The sequence below is a fragment of the Agelaius tricolor genome, unplaced genomic scaffold (assembly GCF_023055355.1).
Source record: "Agelaius tricolor isolate 1412-34295 unplaced genomic scaffold, bAgeTri1.0.p SCAF_22, whole genome shotgun sequence".
In the NCBI taxonomy this organism is placed as follows: Eukaryota; Metazoa; Chordata; class Aves; order Passeriformes; family Icteridae; genus Agelaius; species Agelaius tricolor.
Window position 1 is genome coordinate 13235001 of NW_027269282.1, and position 12861 is coordinate 13247861.

The 12861-nt window shown below is 46.6% G+C and overlaps 1 protein-coding gene across 2 annotated transcripts in view; it reads left to right on the forward strand.

Moving 5' to 3' along the window:
• The window catches only part of MGMT (O-6-methylguanine-DNA methyltransferase), a 138847-nt gene extending 126827 nt beyond the window's left edge, over window positions 1–12020 (forward strand). For both annotated transcript variants that reach the window (XM_071446138.1, XM_071446137.1), the window contains exons 5-6: window positions 4236–4375; window positions 10814–12020. In XM_071446138.1, coding sequence (XP_071302239.1) covers window positions 4236–4375; window positions 10814–10957 — 284 coding nt within the window. In that variant the 3' untranslated portion in view covers window positions 10958–12020. The remainder of the gene's footprint in view (window positions 1–4235; window positions 4376–10813) is intronic.
• The last annotated feature ends 841 nt before the right edge of the window (window positions 12021–12861 follow it).

Sequence of the window (12861 nt, forward strand, 5' to 3'; positions counted from 1 at the left end):
TCACTTGCTAGGTCAGTTTGTGGTAGGGTGACGGGTTTAACGTGGCTTTGGGAATAAGTCTCAAAATTGCTAAAAATTTGCTCTATTGCTTGGATTAATGGCTGACACCATTTGTTGTCAGGAAGAGTTCTGCAGTGTGAGTGTGAACCTACTCTTCCCAGATCCAGGAGCCAGTTTGAGTTCTGTGGCTCAGGTGGGAGCTGCTGTTTTCCAAACAGATTTGGGTATTTTTCAACTGTTGTGCTTGAATGTTTTGGGTTTGTTTTTTGGTTTTTTTTTTGCTAATAGTAATAACAGTGAGAACCAATGAGTGAAAAAAAAACGAGAAGAAAAGTTGTCTGTGCAGTACCCCAGGCAGGCTGTGAAAAAGCTGCCGAGGAGGAGCAAGTGTTTATAACTGTCTTTGCATTTGCAAAACTCTGGGGGGAAAACAAACAAACAAAAAGAAAAGCAGGGGGAAAAAAAAAACCCCACAAAAATAAACCAACACGACAAACAAAAACTAACATTCCCAGCAATCAGGGTTGAGGGGAAGGAAAAACCAGTCTGTCTTTAATTCCTCTTAATCAAAGAGATTAAAAAAGGGTGGAACATCAGGCTGTGGAATACAGAGGGGACAGGAGGGGACTGGCACTGCTTCCTCTGCTCGTCCCTCATCCCTCCTGAATCCTGAGGGACTGAGCCCCTCACCAACCCCAAAATCCTTGTTGGAGATTAGATACAAACACATATGTATAGGTAAATAATGTATAATAGATATTATTTAGTGGAAGGTGTCCCTTCCCATGGCAAGGGGATGGAATAAAGTGATTTTTAAGGTCCCTTCCAACCCAGACCATTCCATAATTCCATAATTATTAGAAGTGTATGATTTTCCTTCTTTGGACTAATTCCCACCTTCAATTACACTGTCAAAAGTTATGATACAGCTGGTGTTCAAGTAAAATTGATTTTCTCTCCATTATCCCCATGGATTTCACATGTTTGTTTGGAGCATTAAGGCCCAGTGGGCTGGTAGGAGGGACCTCTGAGCATTTTAGGCATTAACAACAGGTTCAGGGTAATTTATCTGGAAATATTCTTCCCTGTGAGGGTGGGGAGGGGATGGGATGGTGTTGAGTTTTATCTTCTTTGTTCTTCAGGGAGGTCCCAATCCTTCGGTTTCTTCCTCACACAGGATCACCACTAATGTCAAGTCTTCACTTCTTTTTCTTCTGCTGGGTTGAGATTAAATGTGTATTTAATCCCAACCCTGGATTAATACCCTGGAGAAGATATTTCTTGTTGGGACTCAGGTGTTTATTAGTGTCACAGTCTCACAAACCCTGAGTTCTGCAGCACTTCAACAAACTGAAAATGGAGCCCCATCTCTCTCTACAAGGCCTTTTAAGGATAAACTGTCCAATTAAGAAATGACACCTCAATTATTTTTACTTTAAACTTAATAACCAACCACCTGTGATCTGCAATGTGGACTTTTTTATCCAATTACACAAAACCACCCAAACCCATGGAGAAGAAGGTGAAGAACAAGGATCAGCCTCCACCTAAAACCTCCATCTTGCTTTATCTGTATTACTGTATTCTAAACCCTTCAGCTCTGAGTTTCCCAGCCTGTGATATCACACACTTCTACTCAAACTCCACACCCACAATCCCAGTTCTGCCATTCCATTTTGGGAGCTTCTCCATAGCCTCAGGTCAATGCAGTGTTCCCTTGGGGGTCAGTGCCTGGCAGCTGAAAGTCCAAAATTCTCAGTTTCCAACAGGATGGGATTCCCAGAGCAGCTGGGGCTGCCCCTGCATCCCTGGCAGTGCCCAAGGCCAGGTTGGACACTGGGGCTGGGAGCACCTGGGATGGTGCCAGGTGTCCCTGGTGGTCAGGGGCTCTCCTGGTCCCCTGGAGGGGTTTTTGCTGACCCCACGTGCAGGTGGGGGCACAGGAAGGACAAAACCTCGTGGTGCTCCTGTTGATCAGCCTCCCCAGGACAGGGAGTTCCCATGGAGCCAGAGAATTCCTGTGTGTTCATTCTTGTGGGGGGATTTCACAGCACTTTATAAGGACATTTAACAGCATAAAAACGCTGGCACACTGGAAATTGGGCAAAGCTCACCCACCTCATCTGGGCAGGTTGTGCTGACGGGCACTCACACCTGCAGACAGTTCAGGAACAGGATTTGGCACTGCCTCTTCGAGCTGCTTAAACTAATTAATTAAAATAATTAATTAATGCCTTTGCTCCCCGCAGGATGAAACTGAGTTTTCAGATAACGTTTCCAAAATGATGTGCACGATTGCTAAATATTTCATCCTTGTGAACCCTCCACGAGTGTTTTATGTGGGAGCAGAGGCACGGATTGCCTCTGTGTCCCTGTGTGGGAGAGGAGGATGATCTGTGCCCCTGTGCCAGCCTGTCCTTGGGAATTTGGGCATCACTTGGGGCTCTGTGGCTGCCCCACCCTCCCCCAGCTGCTCCCTGTCCAGGTGCACTTTGCTCCGTTTCCTCCCTGATTCCAACAGGTTCCCAAAAGTTTCAGGTCCATCCCATCCCAACCTGCCAAAAGGGAGAGTAACAAAGGAATTTTCTGGCCATTTAAAAGATGCCATGGGGCGGTGACTCCCCAGGACCCCTGAGCAGGGAGGGTAAAGCTAATCCTGGCAGATGAAACAGGTTAAGAAAATGAGAAGGACCAGTTTGATTTGAAATAAACCTTTCTGAAGGAATCACAGTAAACAAAATCTGTTTGCCTAAGGAAACCCTGGTAGCAATCAGCCAGTAACACAACTGCTTGTGCTAATGAACCCAAAGCTGTTAATGTGGTTTCTTCAGTTAAATTGATTCATGAATTTTGAAGAGAACATTATCTAATGAATTTTCTTTGAATAGAAAGCAATTAAAAGGACAAATCAGTCTGATTAACCCCAAAGTCACCCTACTGCCACAAATGGTGTACAGTTTGAAATTATATCATAAAAAACTAGAGCAGATTTGCTATCTCTTTGCCCTCTACTAATCCATGTAAATTAATGAACAACAAAGTTAATTTCTTTGATGACCCTTTTCTCGTATCACCTGGATTATGCTGATGTTTAATTTGCTTAATGTTATAATAAAGACTAAACAGATTTTTTCAATGAAGTGATTATCATTCCCTTCAGTTAAGAAGTGATTTTTATTATTTAACACACACATAACGCCGTATGGGTTTCCTTTAAGGACAAAATCACATTTCTCTACCTTCCTACGGAAGGTAATCAATGTCTTCTTTGACAACTAAAGAAAGAAAATGTTTTTAATCAGTTTGTTTCCTTGCCAGAGCAGGAGGTTGAGGCCCTCAGCTGGGGGAAGAGGTCTCTCCTCCTTTTTTTCCCCTTTTTCAGTCACCAGCTCACTCCTCTCAGTAAGTTATCCAAGAGTTGTCTCTTCAGAGCTTTTCCAGGTGCCTTGGAGGAGCAAGAGGTGTTCAACCCAGCTCAAATCCAAACAGGACTATCCCTTTTCCTTCCTTGAAACCACCCTGGGCTGGGTGACACCCTGAGATGCCAACGAAAGCCTCTCCTAATGCATTTGCTTATTCATTATTTCAGCAATTGGAACACTTAAAGCAATTTGCTGCCGAATTAAAATTAAAATAATGGCCGATACATTAGATATATTTTTTCCCCCCCCTGCATCATTAAGGATGTGCAGTACATTCAAGGTCACAGCCAGTCCTTACACTTGGCAGTGTGTGCAGTGCTGAGCAGTAGCTCGGGGCTCCCCACTATGAAATGCAGTCAGCCAGGATAATTCAGAGTTTGCTGGCTCTAGGGCGTCCCTGGCACGTCCCAGCTGAAGTTGGAAATTAGCTGGAGATGCCAGGCCTTTGTCAGAGAGGTACAGCCACTTATTCCTTCCCTTTTCATTTGGCTCTATGCTAATTTATACCCCGCCAATTTAATGGGAAAAGCCACATTGTACGAGCTAACAGGATAATTGTACTCGAAGCAAATTAAAAATATAGGGAAATCAAAGCCTTAAATCCTTTTTTTATAGTGATCAGCTACTCCAAGCGCTCTCTGCAATAATCATGTATTTAAATGTAGCCATACAGGGCACAAGAGCAGGACAGTGCACGGGGCTGCTCCAGTTTAAATTACAAACCTGCCATCGAGCCTGGCTTCGCGTTGGGCTTTTTGACTGTCCCATCCTAATTTCTCCAGTCCAGCAGTGCTCTCTCCCTGTGCCCTGCAGATTCCTTCACCAGGCAGGTGCTGTGGACCCTGCTGAACGATGTCAAGTTTGGGGAGGCCGTTTCCTACAAGCAGCTGGCGGATCTTGCTGGCAACAGCCGGGCAGCTCGAGCCGTGGGGGGAGCCATGAGGAGCAACCCGGTGAGTGCAGGGCACCTGCCAGCCCAGAGCTGCTGGGGGAGGCTGCTTTTGGAGGGCTCTGGGGGGTTAAATTTGTCTGCTCTGAAAACGGGGCTGCCATGGGGAGTAAGGTCAGTAAGTGTTTGTAATCAGCCATAATGCACAGCCCAGGTTAGTGTGATTTATGCCCTGTCGTTTATGGGGTGGGGTTGGGACGAGGAACGCTCCTGTTACTCACCAGCCTCTGCACAGTTTGTTGTTCTCAAACTTCTTTGTGTATTTTTAGGCTGGGGAAGTCTTTTATCTTCCACGTGGGCTTAAGTTGGCAGATTATGAGTGGTTTTGGCTGTGTTAAAAACATCCACTCTGGCATAAGTACAATTCTGAAAACAAGGCCAGGAGCACCCTGGGACAGTGGAAGGTGTCCCTGCCCCTGGCAGGGATGTAATGGGATGAGTTTCAGGTCCCTTCCAACCCCAGCCAGTCTGGGATTCTGGAGGTGAGTTGCCTGAATTTGAACCTGCTGGAGGCAGCAGCACTCCAGGTTAAGCCTGTGGATTTGGGGAAAAAATGTTCTTTTGCTAAGTGATCTGTGTCTGTTTTCCCTTTTCTTTGTCTGGGCTTAGCTTTTCACGTGTATTTATGCCCCTGAGTCACCTGGGTGGGTGTGTGCAGCTGCTGTGGTGTTCAGTGGGTGCTGTATGGGTTGGGATCAGCCCCATCCTGGCTCGGAGGGTTTGGGGGCTCAGCTGGATGTGCCTGCACTGTTTGAGGAGCAGTTCAATCCCTAAACCCACAGAGCCAAACAACCCCAGAACAATCTGGGTTGGAAGGGACCTTAGAGCCCATCTCATTCCACAATTCCCCACAGGCAGCACCCAGACAGGGAGACCCACACAGTTCCATGTGGGGTTAAGCTTTGAGCCCACCCTGTTGTTTGCAGCATCCATCAGCTGTCCCTGTGAAGCAGCTCCTGTGAGCAGTGTTTTGTCAATAGCCCACATTGTACTTGACAATACAAACTATTTTAATATGATGGAATGCTTTCCAATATAATCTGGTGTACATTAAGATAAGGCAATCCAATGCAAACCTACAGGAAACAGTTCTCAAAGAATAACAATCCAGTGTTGTGCAAAAGGAGATGTAATTGCCATCGCCTAGAAATGTACCCAGCTTTGCCCTCAGGCTGCAGTGGAGCAGCAGCATCCAAAGTAGCAGTAACAGCAGGTTGTGGTGTGAAAATTCCTGCTTTTTCCCCTGTGAGGAAGGATGAAAATAGTTCTGAAAATATACAGCAAAGCTCCTGCAATTTTTTTTTAAATGGGGTCCTAGTTATTATTGCCATTTCCCAGCCCATACCGTGGCTGCAGTGGTTTCCGTCCCCAGCAGAAAATTTTTAAGCTATGGTTATAGATAATAATGTATAGCTGTAGGGAAAAGAGCTGTATTAATATAATACCACCTCAATATTTCATCATAGAAAGCTGATGATTAAAAAAAAAAAAAAAATCAGTGCTGTAATGAGAGTCCTGCCCATCTCAAACCACAATTTTGCCACTGCTCATCTCCTGGAGGTAATCTGAAATTCCATCCATATTCCACATGCAAACACACACACACATCATCCTTTTGAACCTGAGTGTGAGCAACTGTTCACTGCCCCTGATATTTACCCCAGAAATGTCTCCTGGTCCTTCGCCTGTGAGCCATCATGTGCAGGCTGGCTGTGTGCAATACACATGGATTTTATGCATGAGGTGAGAGATAAAGATAAAATGTGGCACTGCAAAAAAAAAAAAACCCTCACCTTTGTTATTTCTGTGTATAAAGCCGTCAACTCTTGCGAAAACAGATTTTCTGACCCAATTTGCAACTCCACCTTGCAGCCTCGTAGAAATCTGATTAAAGACAATACTGAGAGGACCAGTGTGAAAAAACATGAGAGGTCAGAGATTGCTCAAGACCTACCCAGGGTCTAAACCCTCATCCAAACCCCAAACCCATCCCTGGAAGTGCTCAAGGCTTGGATGGGGCTTGGAGCATCCTGGTGTGGTGGAGGATGGATTTGTGATAACCCTCATTTAATGAGGGTGGCAGTATCAGGAAAAAGGGCCCTTTGAAATAACCCTGAGCTGGGCATCACGTTGTCATCACATTTGTCCCTCAAACACTTGGATAAAATCACAAACTCACCTTCCCCCACCAGACACCAGCACATTTCTCCCTCCTGTGAGTCAAGGCTTGGTCTTCTCTTTGGGCAGAGTGCATTCCACAGGTTTCCCCTTGCAGCTGGGATGCTCCACTTAATTCCTGGCCTGAGCTTCAGCTTCACGAGAAGGTGGAAGAGGTGCCAGCAGCAGCAGCTGCCTCAGTTCATGCCCAGGACAGGGTGGGGATGGCTCACCTTTGACAGGAGAGGCTTCCCAGAGTTTGCTGTGGTTCACACTGACTGCGAGGTCTGTGGTCCTCAAAGGGAACCCATAAAGTTCAATTAAAAATCTCATTAGACTGGTAGAGGAGGATCAAAAAGAAATCACAGACGCTCATGGGAAATGGAGAATGTTGGGCTGATTAGTCCAAGGCCATCCTAAATGAGTGTTCTGTGCCTGAAATAAGACATCTTCAGAGGTCTGATCACAGCACTCGGAGCTCTCTGCACTGGGTTTGTGCCCTCTCCAACCGTGCTGGTCCTTGGGCTCACCCCAACCAGGGGCACACCAATCTGTCCTAAATCAAGGATATTGCACCAATCCATCCTGAATCATGGATATAACATTGAGCTACATCACAGATACTCAACCAAAATGTTTGGAACGCTGGGGGAGCAGTTGTGCATTTGTGAGAAAATTGTGGTGGGTGGATCTGAAACACCATGGACACATCAAAGTGCCTGTGTGTTCATCCACTGAACCAGGGAATGTCCTGAGCTGGAAGGGACCCAAGGATCATCCAGTGATTCCCATCAAGCCTCACACCTCCAAACCACATCTCACTGTCCCTCATTTTGCCCCAGCACACACTCCACAATTCCTTGTGACAGAAGGATATTTCCCAGCCCTGTTCCCAGAGCAGTCCGTGGGAAGCACAGGTGCTGCTGGCCCTGCACAGGCACCCCAAAATCCCACCTGGGCATCTCCAGCAGCCTTGGGGCTGTGCCCATTCCCTGGGGAGCCTGGACAGTGCCCAGCACCCTCTGGGGATGAACCTTTCCCTACTATTTTCATTCCCAATACCTTTGCTTCCTTGGGTCACATCACGGGATTTCTTTCTGCTGGGGAAGAGGTGGAGAAAAAGCAGGGGTTGGAACTGGGTGATCTTTAAGGTCCCTGCCAGCCTGAGCCAGTCTGGGATTCTGTGACATGAGCAAACCACGAGTCTGGTTTTTGCTGAGTGTGTCTCAGTGTGATCCCATCTCAGCTGTTTCCATTTCACCCTGGCTGAGCCAGGCACATCAGCAGCTCTCCAGCCACGCCATGGGACATTTCCCTCACCTCAAACTGAGCACTGGGAGCAGCCAGAGCACCGAAATTCCCTAAAAGCAGTTCACAGTGATCCATCCTGTGGGCAGGGAGCTTTTCCCCCACCTTTTTTCCCCAAACAAACGCATTCTGGAGGAGTTGGTTTATTCACAGATCGCCCAGGAGCGCTAATGACCGGCCCAGCCTTGTTCTGCCACTCACCCAGATGGCTGTTGATAAAGATTTAGCATCATGTTCCGAGTGTCAGGGCTGTCAGTAGTGCTGAACCATTTGACCAGAAGAAAAAACGCACAGGGAGCTATTGATTACAGCTTCTCAGTGTCACTTGTTCACCAGGATTTAGGTATTGATGAGGCTGCGAGTGAAAACAAGCTCTTTCCCTTGTGGGCCTCTACCCAGAAGAACAAAAGCGAAGTTGGAGAAAATATTCAGCTGGTGCCTGAATCAGAGGGACTCCGGCATCGATCCGAGGGCTCCTTCATATTATTTTTTTGTTGGAGACAAATCTCTGGGTTTGGAAGTTTTATAGCGTTTGAGGTAGGGGCTGCGTGCGTGATGGATTCGTGGAGGAGAGGAATTAGATTTCACAGCATGAAGATTTCAGCGGTGCTATAATATTATGAGCTGCTTGGTTATTGATAAAAATTACATTAAATGTAGCTGAGGCATTAAAGCTCCAGACTAGGGTAGTTCTCCCTCTAAAATGTCCTTAGGGCCCTAATAAATTTTAGCAGGTTTAATTATTTTAGTAGGCTGAACGTTGTCACCACAATTAAGCCAAACTGAAGCAATATTCAATATTTTTAAATTACAGCGCTGGTATGGTCTTTGTACCACTTCTGCACCCAGAGCTGTGGAGGGTGACGGATGGGTGCTTGTGTTGGGACAATCTCAGTGTGGAATTCTTTGTTTTGGCCATGGAAAAAGTGGCATTAATTTCATACCTCCTCTGTTTGCTGGGTGGTGACAGCTCAGCCCCACTTTGCTGTGCTGTGAGCAGGTCCTGCACCCACTCAGGGATCATCCAAGACCCCACAACTGAAAATAAAGTCCTTTTTTTTTCTCTTTCTCCACCAAGATTTATAGCCTTGCCACCAAACTCTGCTGCTTTGCTGTGTGTATTTTTAAAGAATTGCAAATGAACCTCAGAGATGTTTTACAGTGTATTATTATGGCTTTGTCACTCAAGCCAAGCTTCCTGCAGTAACTGCGGGAAGTGTAAAAAAGCAGAGAAACCCCAAACCAGAAAAACACTTGCAAAAAAAAAAAAAAAAAACCCCAAATTTCTTTGAAAAAGTCATAAACCTACAGTGGGATGGCTTGGCATGGAGCAAAGCTTTTATTGGTACTCACTGGAGCTGTCACAGATGGATTCATCACTTGTGGCTTTGCCACCTCCAAATAAAGCAGATACTGGAAGCAGTTTTTTATTTCAACCCTGATCAACAATTAGCACCTGTGTGTACTCTCACGTGGGCTGAGATTAAGATTTAAGATTTCAGGCACTGAAATTAGTTGAGTAAACTGAAAGAACACCCCCCAAAAAAGCCCTTCTCAATTTATGGTCTGGCCAGTAGCTGTTCAGCTACTTTGGGGTTTGTGTATCCCAGGCTCAAATACACCACAGTGCTTGAACTGTGTGGTTAAATGGGATTAAAATAAGTGAGGGTAAAGTGTACAATTTTTCTGTGTGTCTACACAGAAATAAATTACAATTTTTGACTTGAGATCCCCAGATTTGTGGGAACTGCCTTTTTGGGTGAGTGATGTTGTCCCAGCCCCACTGTTGCAATGCCATTACTATGCAGTCACCAAAACACTCCCGTGATTAGAGATGATGTATGGCAGTTTTTATGGTGTGTACTTCAGCTATGATAATCACCTGTAATAAAAAATAAAAAAAAAATTAAAAAAAACCCCACGTTTATGTTCTCCTCTGCATTATCAGTCCATTATGTAACTTCTGGCATTGATTTTGCAGAATCTGTGTCTTGTGGTTATAAATGATAGGGAGTAGAAGGCAGAGAGGAGGAAAAAAAAAAAGAGTTCTTAAAATCGGTTAGGTCGGAATCAAACTTCTCCTGTTGGAGGTTTTAAAAATTCACAGCCCATTTTGGATTGACTGGCTGCTAAATAATAAATAATGCCTTGGTCTTCCAGAGCATTTCTCCAGGGTGCACATGGAGGTGCTGCAGCAGGAAGAGGATCTGCTGGGGAGCTCAGGCACTGGATCCCTTCTCAATAATCTATTTCTTCCCAGAAATCTCCTAGTCCTGGGATGATCATGGCATCCCAGAATGGGTTGAGTGGGAATGGACCTTAAAATTCATCCCATTCCCACCCTGCCCTGGCAGGGACACCTCCCACTGTCCCAGGTGCTCCCAGCCCCAGTGTCCAGCCTGGCCTTGGGCACTGCCAGGGATCCAGGGGCAGCCCCAGCTGCTCTGGGCACCTGTGCCAGGGCTGCCCATCCTGCCAGGGAACAATTTAAAGAGTTCTTCATGTGCATTTTGGGTCTCTGAGGCTTCGTTCCCCACCCTGGGCATGGAGGGCTCAGCTGGCGCAGGGCAGCAGGACCTGGTGCTGCAGGGAACATTTTATATATGGGATTTAATATCTCAGGTTTATCCTTTTAAAGACTTTACATCATTTTTATGTATTAAAATTCCTGTCCATGGCTGTTATTTCCTGAGAACTGGGGTGATGGGACATCTTCAGGGATGGTGATGGGCTCTGTTTGTGCTCTGACGTGGGAGCTCCACGTCCCTGCCAGCCCAGTGCCTCACAGCTGCTGGCTTCTACAGTGCTGGATTTCCAGACTCATGGAGTCACAGCATCATTCAGGCTGGAGGACACCAAGGCCATGGAGCCCAGCCTGTGGCAGATCCCCACCAGGGCACTGAGGGACACCTCCCGTTGTTCCTGTCTCCCCTCGGCCTCACCCTTTGCTCCTCCTGGGTTTTGGGGTGTTCTGCAGATCCCCATCATCATCCCGTGCCACAGGGTGATCCGCAGCAGCGGGGACAGCGGGAACTACGGCGGGGGACAGCTGATGAAGGAGTGGCTGCTGTCCCACGAGAAGCTGCAGAAGGAGAAGCTGGCACGGGGAGGGGGCTGCTAACCAGCCCCGGCGCACACCCGCGGCTCCTCGCCTTGCAACGAGCTCTCTCTCTCAGAGCACCCTGCAGAATTCAGGAAAATGGTAAATATTTGAGTGACACATAAATATAATGCAACATCCAAAGTGAAATGTGTGGTGGCACCACTATATTAAAAAAGCGGGATGCGTCCTGGGGGAGGCAGCTCGGCTGCCCTTTCTTGTTTTTGCATTTTACAGCAGAATGACTACAGCGATCCAGGCCTGTTGTGCATGGATTTTGTTCCCATCTCCAGCCCTGTTTTGTTCTATTTTTAATGTCCATTAAAGCAGGGATAAGGGAGTGGGAGGGACGTGGCAAATGTGAGGTGGAAGCTTCCCCCTGAGGAGGCGCCTGGCTCGCGGCGAGTGGCCCAGCCTGGCACGCTGGGCTCTGCCCGCCCCTGCCCAGCTCCCCCTCCCCACTTTGGGGCATAAAATGGTTTTTCACCTGAGCAGGAGTTAAAGGAGCACAGTGAGATCTGTGCAAAGGCAGGCAGCTGTTGAATTCTTTACTCCTGCTTTTTCTTTTTGCATGGGGAGATGGGAATTTTTTTTTTTTTTTTTTTTTTTTTTTGTGTAGAGCAGGGGAAGAGATGATCCTGACAAATTTCATATTTTGGATAAGCAGTTTGATTAGCCAAATTTGGCAAAATACTGGAAAGCTCATCGTAGTTGCTTCTTTATCAGTAGCACATTCCTTTATCATTTGAGTTTTCCTTCAGATTTCCATGTTTCTCTGTCTTCCAAAGCTTTATTTCCCGTAGCCTCTCCATTGGAAGGATTCAAGAGACATTAAAATTAAATTTTGAGGTGGTTTTAGCAGGGTTCTCTGTGAGTACGAGCCACCAGAAGCTGAAATTTCCAGTATGGGAATCGTAAATTGTAACATGGAAATACTGATTTTTTTATGTGTTTTATCATATTTTCATGGATGTCTCTTTAGAAAGGCCATTGCTGCCCCCCAAAAATTATTGTGTGGCAGTGCGTTAGTTAATCCAGGGTTATTGATACCTCAGAATTACTTCAATAAAAAAACTGCTTTGCATGTGCAAGTGTCTTTGGGTCTGTTTATAAATAAAACACAGGGTGTGATATATGGGGAAAATAAACTATACCCCACTGTACAATATAAAGCTGTATTTTTATCAAGGGTTTCTCGTGGCGATATAAAGCACAGAAGCAAAGCTCAAGTGGTTTGTACGTGTCACCAGAACCCCGAGATAAAAATACGGCCTTATAATATGTACAGTTTGGGTGTATTTTATTATTTTTTTTATATCTCTAATACATGCTGCCACCAAAAGCAGGCAGCAGCAAATGTCAACTTTAACCTTTCCCACATTTGCATCCCTCAATGTTTGAGGTTTTTTTTCAGATATTTGGGCTTTTTCAGGGATGTGACTTTGTTTTTGTGGGGACGGGGATGGGGAGTGCTGGGACTGGGGCAGGTGATGCCTTTCCCAGGGTAACAGCCAATTTTGGGAATGAAATCCTGTTCTGGGTCAGGGATTCAGGTGGGCAGGGACAGGCAGGGATGGGGCAAGGAGGGGGTGGGCAGGGACAGGCATGGGACAGAGCGGGACAGGGCAGGGACAAGAAGGGACAGAAGAAGGGACAGGGTCAGTCAGAGAGGGACAGGACAGGTCAAGTGGACAGGGTGGGCAGGGACAGTCAGGGAGGGACAGGGAGACAGGGACGGGGAAAAGATGGGATAGGTAAGCTGGGGATGGGCAGGAACAGGCTCAGGGGGACAGGACAGGGACAAGAAGGGATGGACAGGGAAAGGGACTTGGACAGGGTCAGTCAGGGATGGAGAGGGACAGGTGGAGGTGGACAGGGATAGGGACAGTCAGGAACAGGGACAAGGACAGGGACAGGGACACGGA